General features: G+C 48.2%; 1 protein-coding gene across 1 annotated transcript; it reads left to right on the top strand.

Moving 5' to 3' along the window:
* Positions 1-1,274: 1,274 nt before the first annotated feature.
* R3hdml (R3H domain containing like) lies at positions 1,275-12,493 on the top strand. Its single transcript, XM_013150425.2, has 5 exons — positions 1,275-1,535; positions 3,926-4,044; positions 5,314-5,446; positions 7,161-7,276; positions 12,295-12,493. Exons 1-5 carry the CDS (start codon positions 1,275-1,277, stop codon positions 12,491-12,493), a joined length of 828 nt encoding a protein of 275 aa, XP_013005879.1.
* The last annotated feature ends 641 nt before the right edge of the window (positions 12,494-13,134 follow it).

The following is a 13,134-nucleotide window of genomic DNA, read 5'->3' as shown; positions in this document are numbered from 1 at the left end:
GCCTCTGAGTGCTGGGTTTATAGGTCTGTACCACCATGCTTCTGTCTATATTTGGTTTGGCTATGGAAATAGTATCCTGTTTCCACACTAACAAGACCCTGGACAGAAATTTGGATTTAAATTCTAGCTCTGTCGACTCTGGGCTCTATCTTTTACCTCTCTGGGGCTCCATTGCTTTGTCTGTAAAATGGGGGGTTACGATACCTGCTCTGAGGATTGGCTGAGCTTGTGTGTGCACAGCTCTCAGCCCTGGACCTCACACCCAGTAGGTGCTCTTTAGCTGAGACCTCTTGATTGCCCCCTCAGAGGCCAGAGGGCTTTGAAGGGACAGCAGTCAGAAAAAGACTTTTCTTAGCTGGGTGTAGTGACTCACACCTGTAATCCCAGCACTCGGGAGGCTGAGGCAGGAGGATATGAGCTGAAAGACAGCCTGAGCTACAGAGTGAGGCCTTGTCTCAAAAAAAAAAACAAAATAAAATAAAAGCAAATACTCTTCTGATGCCAGGTGACATAACACATCAGGGTCTGGAAAGCAAGGCGAAGTCTACAGATCTGGGTCTCCCCGTGGGGTAGGTCTTTCCTCCTGGGGTTCCTGCCTCTCTGGGCTTTATTCTTTCTTTCTCTGTCCTGTCTTTTCTCTTTCTCGGTCTGTCTCTCCCCTCCTGGGTTACTTTATGTTTCCCCCCATCATTCATTCTTCCCGCTCTCTTCCTATTTCTTTTTTCTTCTTCTCTGTCTCTCTTTTTCTGTCCACCTTTGGGTTCCACTTGTTTTCTTTTTCTATTTCTCCAGTGTCCTTTCCTTCGCCTCCCTCACCCTTAGCCATCTGCTTCTGCATCTCTTGATCTTGAAGTTGTAGCCCTCGAGAACCAGACTGTACCATGGGCAAGCACGGTGCCCATAAAGCAGGCCGAGAAGGAGGAGGAGGAAGAGGAGGAGGAGGAGGTCTTGCTGGGGAGTCCCACTGTCCTCCTGGCGGGTGGGACAGGGTCCTGACTTTGAAGTGGTGGCAGCAGCACACCCCAGGGCCTGGCTGGATTAGCTGCTGCCCTCTGGGTATTTCTTCTCATGGCCCAACCTGCTGATTTGCTGAGTGAGGAGGACGGGTATTGGTACCCAGACCACAGCTGGGTCAGGAGCTTTGCCAAGTTCCTGGGGAGCATCCTCTGGGCTGGCATTGCGGGAGGAGGACTCTCAGGGATTGGGGCTCTTGCGGTCACCCCTTCCAGGCAGGCGGCTCTGACTGTACTGGGCAGACGGTGACCCCACTCGCTATGCTCCTGCTGTCCAGCACCGTGGGCCTGGCAGGCCTCCTCCTCTGGGTGAGCCAGACGGCAGATGCTTTGATGATGCCCAATGCCACTGTGGTCCTGGCCCGGCTGGAGGGCACGGCTGTGAGGCCTCAGAGAGGCCTAGAGATGTTCTGGTACCCCAGGAAGCACCACATTTCTGCATTGGACATCGTGACCTTATTGGATTATCACAACCACATTCGGGCCAGCGTGTACCCACCTGCTGCCAACATGGAGTACATGGTGAGTCCCCATGCCTGTCCCTGTGCCCCCCCCCCCGCCAGCAAACAGCCACCTGCTCACTGCAGGCTGGAGCCACTGGCTTGGAAGAGCTGGCCCATCTGCCAGGCTGGCCCTACTGGCCAGTCTCTCAGTACAAGGGGCCTGTGCAGAGGGCAGGAATGTGTGTGCCCATTTCCCCGGCTAGGAAACTGAGGCAACCACACAGATTCTCCAGTAAATTTGGCTATAGGCATACTATTTATGGAGCAATTTTGATCCAAGGATTACAAATAAAACTTTTCCTGCAAGAGGACATTTCATTGCCACTTTCCAAATTTAAAAATGGAATCCAGAGAATCAATTTGCCCAAGGCCACCTGGCCAGGATTCCAGATCAGATCAGCTCACAGGGAAAGTTTTTACTTTAACCAACACAATACCCAGCCCAAGAATTTTGGCTCCAGCTGTGGAGCTGCAGGGGGTGAGTGGCTGGAGCTTTCCAGTCTATTGTCCCTCAGCCCAGGGATTTAGCAGACACACCCCTCGCCATTCATTCCCGGAGCCAAGAGGCAGGTCTGCAGCTGACCAGCACCTGGGCTGAGGAAAGCGGCAATGGCTGCCTTCAAAGCAGCAGGCCGGGCGGCGTCTCTCACCCTGGCCTAGCAGCAGCCAGACCCCTGGCGCTGGGAGAGGGGGTCTTGCCCTTTATTGCAGCCTCTCGGGTTTTGGGACAATGGTCCTAAACCGGCCTGTGGAGATAGGCTTCCAGCCTGTGCGGATCTCTTTCAGGAATGAGATGGCCAGTCCAGATCCTGCTGAGCCCAGCCCCAGGCTCAGCTGGGCCAGGGTCTTCCCCCGGGGTGTTCCTGTGAAGGAGGGAGTACGGAGGAGTGGGGCTAGGAGCCAGGACGGTGAGCCACTACAGAGGTGGGAAAGCTACTTATTTGTTCATTGACTGACTCATTTATTAACACAAGGGCTGGCCCACAGAAGGCCCCCAATTTTTCAAACAAATGACACATCTGCTGAGTGCCACTGGTGTATGGGCAGCGCTTACCCCAAACAGCACTTAATAGTCGAGTGTGGCTGGGACAGAGACAGGGAGCTGTCTCCCCAGGGGTCCTGGAGGCCGATGAGGGTCACAGGAAGGTCCCTTCCCTCAGTTTGCCCCTTGCTATGCTCTCTTTAAAAGGCTGGGAGTCAGACCAGCTGGGGGCGGTTTGAGCTCCTCTCAGAACCCCTAGTGGACTCCTGCTCATAGAACAGGCATCTGACTAAGCTCCCGTCACTTCCAAGAAAGCCTGAGCCCCGGAAAGCAATGACTCATGGCTTGTTTGACCTCTCATCATCCAGAAATATGGTTCAATATTTGCTGAATGAACAAATCCTATCTCAGAGGTTCGCAGTGTGGGAAGTGAGCTAGAATTTTTTTTTTAAGTGACACATTTTCCAGCTAGGAAAGTTGGGGAATCATACACTGGACAATTACGAAGCTGTGAAGAAGGATAAGGAGCATATTTTACTGCTGCCGATGTAGGATAATCACAGACAGCCCAGTTGAGTGAGGTCAGAACAGAGAGCCAGGCATGCTGCTGTCCCCGGCTGAATCTGTGTCCCCTACACATCAGCTTGTGCAGGTGCAGATCCTTCTGCAAGTGAACAAAACAGATGGGGTGATTGTCCCTGGGAGAGGTTACAGAGTAGGTGTGGGATGGTGCTGGGGAAAGAGGAGGGACTGTCCCCTTGCCCTCCCCAGGACATCATACAGATTAAATTGGTTATAAGCACTCTTCTTTTAAATTAGATTGTACTGGAACATTTTAGATATACATAACAATCACATTCATCACAGAGAATTTGTATCTATACATGATATAACTTTTTTCTTTCTCCATTCCCCTACCCTCCCCCAAATTTTCTTTGAGATAGTCTTGCTGCATAGTTCAGGCTGGCTTTGAATTCGTTATGTAACTCAGGCTAGCCCTGAACTCTTGGTGATCCTCCTGCCTCAGCTTCCTCTATGCTGGCATTACAAATGTGCACCACCATGTTGGGCACAATTAAAATTTTTGATGCTTACATAAACCCACTTTGAAAATATAAGAAATAAAAATTCTAAAGCAGTCATTTTCACATTGCCTGGGAGAGGTCACTTCTAGGGACTGCTGAGAACTCCGCACAAACACCTGGAACCCCGCTCAGGGCCAAAGACCTCAAGCATGAGGTCCAGAGAGGAAGAGGGGGGTAAGGGCTTAGCTTTGGGGTATGTTTGTGGTTGATCTTGAAGCCACAGATCTTGCATGAGCCCCATTTTCTAACCTGTCATTGAGCTTGCTAAAGAGTCAAGAAGGGCCCAAGGCACATGTGTGTCTTTTTCTCCTCCCAGGATGTGTTCGGCCTTTCTTTCTGCAGGTCTGGGATGAGACGCTGGCCAGGACCGCTAAGGCCTGGGCCCGCCAATGCATCTGGGACCATGGGCCCTCACAGCTGATGAGATTCATAGGCCAGAACCTCTCCGTCTTTTCTGGCGGGTATGTAAAACTCGACCCATCCTTCAGTCAGTCATTCAACAAACACACATCAAGCACTACTCTAAACTGGGTGCTGTGTTTGACAGTGAAATACGTTAAGGAACAAAGTAGACAAGCTCCCTGTCCAGGGGGAGCCTGTTCTAGTTAGGAGAAACAGGAGATAATGGGGCAGACAAACAGACATCCAGATTGTTTGGAGAGTGAGGGGTGATGTGAAGGCTCATGTGCATGGTCGGGGTGGGAGCCATGGGGAGCAGAGGCTTCTGGGCAAGCAGAGAATGGTGAGTCCGCCTTTCTGGCCCCACGTCTGTGCTCCATTCCTGCTTTGGAGTCAGAGGTGTGGTCCAGAGTTGGCTCTGCGTGGCCTGGGGGAGGGATTTCCACGTTTGGGACCTTTGTGCCCCTATCTGTAAAACAAGGCTTTGGCCTAGCTCAGATCTTCCCAGCCTTGAGGATTTTGTAGGTCAATAAACTCCCAAAGGGCATTTACAAGACAGCCACGCCACTGGCATATTTTTATTTTACCAAATAAAAACACTAGAACCAAACCCTGCTTGCTCTGCCTTGACCTCAGCAGAGCAGGACAGGCAAGGGGAGGCCTGAGGACTCCAAGCTCCAGGTCCTGGTGCCCATCCTCACTGACTGACAGCGCCAGCATCAGCCTTGGGAGCCCTGAATGCTCCTCCTACAACCTCAGTCGAGGATCTTGTGTCCTTGCTGCCAGCCAGGCTGTGGCCAGCCCTGAGGAGGCTCCCAGGGAACACAAAACAGGGTTAAAATGGAAGAGCTGTGACCTGCAAATGTGAGCTCTTCCAGGACCTCCTGATTGGGTCTTTTGAGTATTTGTGCCTCTGTCCAATGGGGCTGATTGAAAAAAAAAAAAACACCTCTCAGGTCCAACCAGCTGGCTTTCTGGCCTGTAAAGAGTTTCCAAGTGGACACCCTGAGCCTCTGCCCTCCCCAACCTCCCATCTCAGAGGTCTCAGAGATGGCCTAGAGCGCTCCCTGCCTGACAGCAGTGACGTGTGCTTTAATGAGCACTTACTATGTGCCAGGCACGGGTGAGCTCTCTACACCGCGCTCTCCTGGCCTTTAGAACATACCTGCAAGGTGAGCGCTGCTGGCCTCATCCTCGTCTTATCATGGAGGAATCCCAGGGAGGGGGAATGAAGTAGTTCGCCCAAGGTCACTGCCTAAGGTTGGCAGTGTTGGTGGCAGAGCTGCTTTTCCACCTTCCTCCAGCCCCTTCCATGTTCCTGACCGCTCCAGGTACACCTCCATATTGGAGCTTGTGAAGATCTGGGCCAATGAGAAGTGGAATTATGGGTTCCCGGTCCCGAGCGATTGTGCCCCACGCTGTCCCTGGTACTGCACTGGCCCTGTCTGCACCCACTACACCCAGGTACTCCTTTGCTCAGGCTCAGGGGCATGCAGAACAAACCTCCAAAGGGAAGGATGTGGCGAGGCATGGTGTCGCACACTTGAAATTTTAGTATTTAGGAGGCTGAGACAGGAGGATTGCACATTCAGAGTCAGCCTGGGCAACTTAGTGAGGCTCTGTCTCAAAACAAACAAAGGAGCAACAATCAGCAACAAAAACATCCTAACCAACATGGTGATGCAGTCTGTAATGCCAGCACTTGGGAGGCTGAGGCAGGAGGATCACTGTGAGTTCAAGGGCAACCTGGACTACACAGCAAGAACCTGTCTCAAAAAACAAAAACAAAAGCCACACTAAGCCAGAGAGAGCAAAGAATTACAACATAAGAGAATGAAAGTTGAGACCCAGTGGGCTTTGTTTTGTGTAAGAATCATATTTCTGGAAAGGTATCTGCACACTGAATTGAGGTGGAACTTGTTTTATTTATTTATGTATTTATTTATTTTGGTCTTTTTTCCTTTTTATCGATACCGGGGATCGAACTCACGACTGCCTGCTTGCAAGGCAGGCGCTTATGCCGCTGAGCTAAACCTCCAGCCCCAGAACTTGTTTTATTTTGTTCATCTTGGGTATTTTCTGCTTTCTAAGGCTTCCACTATCTTAGGTGAAAAATGCTAAAATCAGACTTTATGATATAAAAGTTTTAGTTATAAAATTTTAGTGCATTTTGAGTGCTATAATAAGTATGTAAATACTTATTATGTGTGAAAATCTGATACGGTCTACACTGCAAAGCAGCAGATCACGGGAGGATTGTGCATTCAAAGGGGCCTGGGCATCGCCGTGAGGCTCTGGACACAGACTTCCCTTGTGGGATGAACCTCTTCTTTCTGCCCAGTCTGCCTCTCTGACTCATTTGGAGATAAAGTCAAAAATCTACATCTGTGACTCACTGCAAAATATGATACTGAAGCCAAATATCTTTCCTATCTTTTCAGGATACATTATTCATCCACTTTACTAATGAAGATGCAGGTTGCATAAAAGACAGTCACACAGCAGGTGACAACGAGATGCTAGTTTAAGTCTGACTCCAAAGTTTGCTTTGATATGACAAAGATTTTGGAAGGACAGTCACTAAGAAAAATAAGGCAAAACAAAACAAATAGAATGCATAAAACACTATAGAAAATATTGCATATATCACTCGTGTGTGGCTAAATATTGGTTCTAAAACCTTTTGTTTCGTTTTGTTTTGTTTGCCTTTGTTTTTTGAGACATTTAACTTGTAGTCCAGGCTGGCCCTAAATTTACAGCAATCCTCCTGCCTCAGCTTCCTGAGGGCTGGGATTACAGGCATGCACCACCATGCTCAGTTTGGTTCATAAAACTTTTTTTGTGCGTGGGAGCGGGGGTGAAACCCGGACCTCACACATGCACATGCTCTACCACTGAGCACCACCTTCCAGCCCTACTTTATAAAACTTTGGTTCCGGGTGTATAGGTGCACACGCTTGTGCATGTGTGCATTGGGCGACAATCTGAAATTTATTTGTCCCTCATTGTTGCCTGCAGTTGAAAACAAGTTTGAGAAGCATAAATGACTCTCTCTCGGGCAGACTGCTGCCCCGCAAGAACTCACTGACCCCTCCCTCCTGGAGCTGAGCCCCGGGGTTACGGGACCCCAGGAGGACCCAGCTTACCCCTTCTCAGCTGCCCTGTGGTACCTCCTCAGATGGTGTGGGCTTCCTCCAACCGGCTGGGCTGTGCCATCCACAACTGTGAGCGCATCAACGTGTGGGGCAGCATCTGGTACCAGGCTGTGTACCTGGTGTGCAACTACGCCACCAAGTAAGTGCCCAGCTGGGGTGGGGTTGGGGGGAGCCTGCAAATTCAAGGAAAGAAAGACAAGCATAGTGAAAGGGTTGCTGGCCCAGACCGGACACTGTAGCCAGAAAAGCCTCAGCCGGAACTAGGGAGCTCCTGCCTCCCCCGCCCCTAGAGATTTACCTGTAACCCTATACCCCCCACCCTTCGAAACCTGCCCCTGGCACCAAACGCGTGCCAATGAAATACCTGTGCATCTCTAATGGCCTTAGGGCACTGCCCTAAGCTTAGGCTACTTATATTCCCCCACGCCATGTGTCCGAGGGAGAGATCGCAGGCCCCGGGGTGGAGATGCTACGCCCCAGGGGGTCGGGGGTGTCTCTCCCCACATTCCCAAAATAAAGGTTACTTATATTTTATACTTCTTATCTTTTCAGCCGCCGCCAGTCCTCCTCCTCCTCTTCCCCCCTCCACAGTTCTACCACACAGTACCCCTGCTTCTTCCTGCCGCGTAACCCCAGTAGCATAGGATTTGGGTAATTATAGGGAGTCAATCAATAGCCTTTCTTTCTCTTTTTTTTCTTTACCCAATTTCAGAGTTGGTGGGGAGGAAGAGGACTGAGGCGGGAGGGAAGGCGGCATCACTGAGGAGGTGGAGAGCGCAGAATGGAGCTTACCTGGCCCCTCCGCCAAGAGGGCTCACCATTGAATCAGACCCGTGCACCAGGGCCAGGCAGCACTGGGCCTCTTCTCCACAAGTGCAGGGCAGCCCCTGTAGGCTCAGCTGGAGAAATAAATAACCAAGATGGATGTGGTGGCACACAGGTATAATCCTAGCACTCTGGGAGGCCGAGGCAGGAGGATCACAAGTTCAAACCCAGCCTATGCAATTTAGTGGTTTAGTAAAACGTTTGTCTCAAAAAAATACAAAGAAGGGTTGGGATGTAACTCAGTACAATGTCCTGGGTTCAATCGCCTACTACTGATAAAAATCATTCAACTGTTTAGCCAAGAATACCTGGTTCCCAGGCAAGGAGATCTCAGATGGGAAGGATAGACTGAGCATGCTCAGCTCCTCCTCCCAAAGTAGCCAATCAGCTTGATGAGAGGGAGGCCAGGCACAGTCTTCTTACAAGTCTCTTGGAAACCTGGGGAAGAAGAGTAGGGAAGTTCCAGATCAGTGTGGTCTACAAATTTGTGATCGTCACAGATTCTCAAACAAAATAAGAATAATTTCTAAATCAGCTTGAAGTTTAAAATTTCAAGTCATACAGTAAGAACCACATTTTACTCTCACACACAGCCCTTGATTGTTTACAAGATACTTTCAGGGGCTGGGGATTTAGCTCAGCAGCATAAGCACCTGCCTTGCAGCAGGGAGTCGTGAGTTCGATTCCTGGTACTGATAAAAAGGAAAAAGACAAAAAAAAAAAAAAAAAAAGATACTTCCAGCTTGTTGGCTCTAAAGAAATGAAAGAAGTAAAGAAAAAGGGATTCAATCCCCGATACTGAGAAAGAAAGAAAGAGGGAAAGAGCTGGGTGCAGCGGTGCACACCTGTAATCCCAGCACTCAGGAGGCTGAGGTAGGGGGATCTCTCTGAGTTCAAGGCCATCCTGGAATACACAGCGAGACTCTCTCTCAAAAAATAAACAAACCCAACAACAACAACAAAAAAGGGACAGTGAGCCTGGGAAAATATTGACTCTTTTTGTAGATTAAGAAAAAAAATCTCAGAGACGTTAAGTAATTTATTAAAAGTTACAAAGCCAGTAAGTAAGAGAGCTGTTTCAAATACAAGGTTTTTAAAAATAGAGTTGCCAATTTCTTTCTGTTAACATTATCCTGAGGTTCTTAAAATTGCTTGTAGCCAGACCACAAGTTCTAAATCTAGGATATACATTATTTATTAGATTTTGTCATCAAGTGACAAAGTGTTGTGTTATGGTCCAGCTTTATCCAAAACAGATATATACAAGAAGCCAAATTCCATTACAAACAGCTTAAGAAAAGGGGGAGCAGGAGACAGTGCCAGGGCAGGGAATAGGGGCATCCATATGAACAAGATACATTATACGCACTGAAACCCTCAAAAAGCATGAAACTGGAGGAGGGTAGGGGTCATTGGGGAAATGGTTAAGACACATTGTGTGCGTGTACAAATCTGTCACGGTGAGACTGTAACCTGCAGGACCAATGTGCGCTGATGAAAAATGTACACAGCAAAGCAAAGAAGCCAAGTAACTTAAGGGCCCATAGCACATTTGTGAAGAATTGGCTATAAACAGCATAGTTGTTCAGATTTATAGGCTGTGGAGTTAAAACTGCAACTGCCAGTGTTGGGCCAGGGATACAGCCCAGTGGGCAAGCACGAGGTCCTGAGTTCAATCCCTGGTACCAAAAAAAAAAAAAAAAAAAAGAAAGAAAAAGAAAGTAAGAAAACAGAAACTTAAAATACAGAAATTTAATACAGTATGCAATTTTTGTCAGGTATGGTGGTGCACACCCATAATCCCAGCACTTGGAAGGTCGGGGCGGCAGGATGGTGAGAATTCAAGGCCAGTTTAGGCTACATAGTGAGTTTAAGACCAGCGTAAAATACAGAATGATACTTTTTCTCAAAAAACAAACAAAAAATTTAATTTCTTGTTGCCTGCAAAATGGGAATGAAACAGTACTTATGGAACTGTTAAATGAGGTCACCCCACTAACGCCCCTGGGCTCATAATAAACAGGAAACATGACTACCAGATGTTATGGCCGAGGTCTAGGTGTCCCCCCAAAGACTCATGTTAAGTCCTAGGTGGAACTTTTTCAGAGGAGAAACAAGCAGGGGAGGGTAAGTGTGTGAGTCGGACCCACGTGATGCCAGGAAGGGCCGAATGGCTGATTTGAAGCTGTTGATGGGATTCTCAAAGCCAGGAGTCTGCAAATCCATGGTCAACTGTGGCCTGTGGTCTGTTTTTAAACAAAGGTTTAGTGAAACAGCCACACCATTCTTTTACATGTTCTGTACAGCTGCCTTCATGACATAGAGACAATGGGGCCAGCAAAGTCTAAAATATTTACTATCTGGCCTTTACATAAAAAGTTTGCAAGTTGGGCGCAGTGGCCCAGGCCTGTAATTCCAGCATTCTGGGAGGCTGAGGCAAGAGGGTTGCAAGTTGAAGCTCAGTTTGGGCAACTCAGCAACTTATTGAGACCCTGACTCTAAAGTTTAAAACAAATATAAAGGCTTGGAGATGTATTTCAGTGTAAAGAACTGTACATTCTTAAAAAATAATAAAAGTATAATTCACATGCAGTGTGATGGCACACACTTGTAATCCCAACTGTCAGGAAGCTGAGGCAGGAGAATGCTTCGCAGTGAGTTCAAGGGCAGCCTCAAGTGCATGGCAAGACCCTGTCTCACAAACAACAACAAAAATAGATATAATTCTCATACTACCCAGCCTACTGAGGGGTTACATTAAATTATTAATATTTTTATATGTTTTAACCACTTTAGGTGTACAACTCTGCTGTTAATGACAAACACAGTGTTGCACAACCATGGCTGCTATTTCCAAAAATTTCATCAGCCCACAGAGAAACTCCATAACCATTAAGCAATAACTCTCCATCCCTCCTTCCCCAAAACGTAGTGGTCTTCTGAGAGTATTAATTCCAGAGCAGGGAATTGGTTTCAGATGGAGCCTGAAGATGGTGACAGTGGCAGCTGCTATATGGCTTAATGGACGGACTTGTCCAGTGTAACCCAAATATTGAATACTTGCAATCCAAGTATTGTAATCCCTTTTCCAATCCTCCTCACAATGCAGAAAGTTATATTTATAATTCCATTGAAACTTTATTGGAATCCCAGCAAGTTAATCCCAATCTACCACCTCCAGTACAATCCATGGTGAGAGTATAGACAGTCCTAGAGCTGACCCAAGTGAGGATATATAGACCAAGGCCATGACCCAAGGCCTCTCCCAGAATTTATTACCTTGTGAAAAAGGAGATGGTTCAAGCATGAGTGACAGGCAAGGAACTATGTGAGTAACTTGAACTGGTTAGCCAGGTAGGGTGAAAAACATCTTTGCAAAAGGAAGGGAAAATGACTTGCAGAAGGATCAATTAAGGTAGTAGCTGAATTGTTTTAGGAGGCTATTGCTTCGGTTTTTGATATGTAAACTTTTGTGCCCTGGGGAGTCATGGCTTCCCACTTTGAGGCTTTTATCCAGCAGACATTCCCGGAGGTGTGTGGCTCTGCCAACCCACTGTGCACCGATCTTTTGCAGAAAGTAGCAGGGGAGGAATCAGGAGACTGTCAGACTGGCCTTAGAGTTTACCCATCAGTACTTCAGCTGGAGTTATTTGTAATGCTTACAGCCAATTGAAGGGAGAAGGGAATGCCATAGCCAGTTCTGTACATACCAGTATATGGAATTAAACTAATGTTGCAGCAACTGTTCTGCATTCAAGGAGAGACGCTCAAATCGTCTCCTACACTCACCCCCTTGATTGAATTATGCTGTCTTGTGCATGCATAAATTACAAGGGATTTAGGTCATTTCATATAGCTTTCATAGATACTATTACATTTGTTTGTTTTGTTTGGAGGATAAAACCAAGTTTCAAGAAATCAGGTGGCAGGTTGGGGATGTAGCTTAGCAGAACAGCATTTGCCTCACATCTGCAAGGCCCTGGGCTCCATCCTGAGTACTGTGGTGGAAGGACAAGAAAGGAAATGACTTAGCTCATCACCATGACCAAAATCTAGGACCCGAGATCCACCTCCTCCAGAGGACGATTTGCCAGGCTTAGTGCAGCACCTGTCCACACATGATTCTGTCTCTAATTCTTGGTGTCCCTGTGGAGGGAGCGGGGACATCTGTTGCTTTTGCAGCTGAAGAAGCCAAGGCCTATGGATATTGACTTGCATGAGGTGACACAGCCAGTGGACGGCAGTGCTGAGATGTGAAAATCAGCCTGAAGGCCACGCACCTCACACTTTGCCATCTCCTAACCTTACTCCCCCGGGTCTTTTCTTTTTCAGGGGCAACTGGATGGGTGAGGCGCCCTACAAGATGGGGATGCCGTGCTCCGCCTGTCCCCCCAGCTATGGAGGCAACTGCTACAACAACATGTGCTTCCAGGGGTTCAACTACAATAAGTTCCTGGGATCCGAACCCTCCCAGCGCTTTGGGGCACCTGTAGCTGGGTTTGGCCCTCTAAGAATCCCTCCTGGAAGATAGCATCAAGGAATACTTGATTCTCAGACAACAGTCGGGTTTCCTGCACGGATGTGGTTTCTCCTCCTACATTCCTTTTTCTGTGTGTCTGGTGTGTGTCCGGGACTGCCCTGCCTGCCCGCTTTCCTTCCTGACATCTTTCTTTTGTGTGACCCTCTTGGAAAGACTGACATCCTTAATCGGCCTGATTCTCTGAGAGGTATGGCTGCATGGATCAGTGCTGGCTCCTCAGTTTTGTGGCTCTCAGGCTTCAAACCTAAGGCCGTCCATCCGATGAAAGTGACACAGTCTTTCATCAGAAATCCACCTTCACTTCCCCTCCAGTTCTAGACAACCTGGGCAGCCTCTGAGGGCTTGTGGTTCCCACCTTGAACTGGACATGTTTCAGTGCCTACGTTTTAAAACACACTGCAGTTAGCTTGTGGATACTCTGCTCTGACCCTTATTGTGTACTTGGACCCACCACAGGGTCCAGTCTGGGAGACAGTGGTCCCTCATATCTCCCTCAGGCCTCTTGACACTCTGAGCTCACAGGACTGAGAAGCAAAAGCCAAAGCTGACCTGAGAGCACTGTCTCTTCCTGCACCTGTCCTTTTTTTTGGTACCGGGAATTGAACTCACTGCCTCACACTGATCAGGCAGAT

The sequence above is a fragment of the Cavia porcellus genome, unplaced genomic scaffold (assembly GCF_034190915.1).
Source record: "Cavia porcellus strain 051 isolate PalLab524CR breed Dunkin Hartley unplaced genomic scaffold, mCavPor4.1 scaffold_5, whole genome shotgun sequence".
Taxonomy (NCBI): domain Eukaryota; kingdom Metazoa; phylum Chordata; class Mammalia; order Rodentia; family Caviidae; genus Cavia; species Cavia porcellus.
The sequence above is the reverse complement of the archived record's forward strand: the minus strand, read 5'-3'. Positions and strand labels throughout refer to the sequence as shown.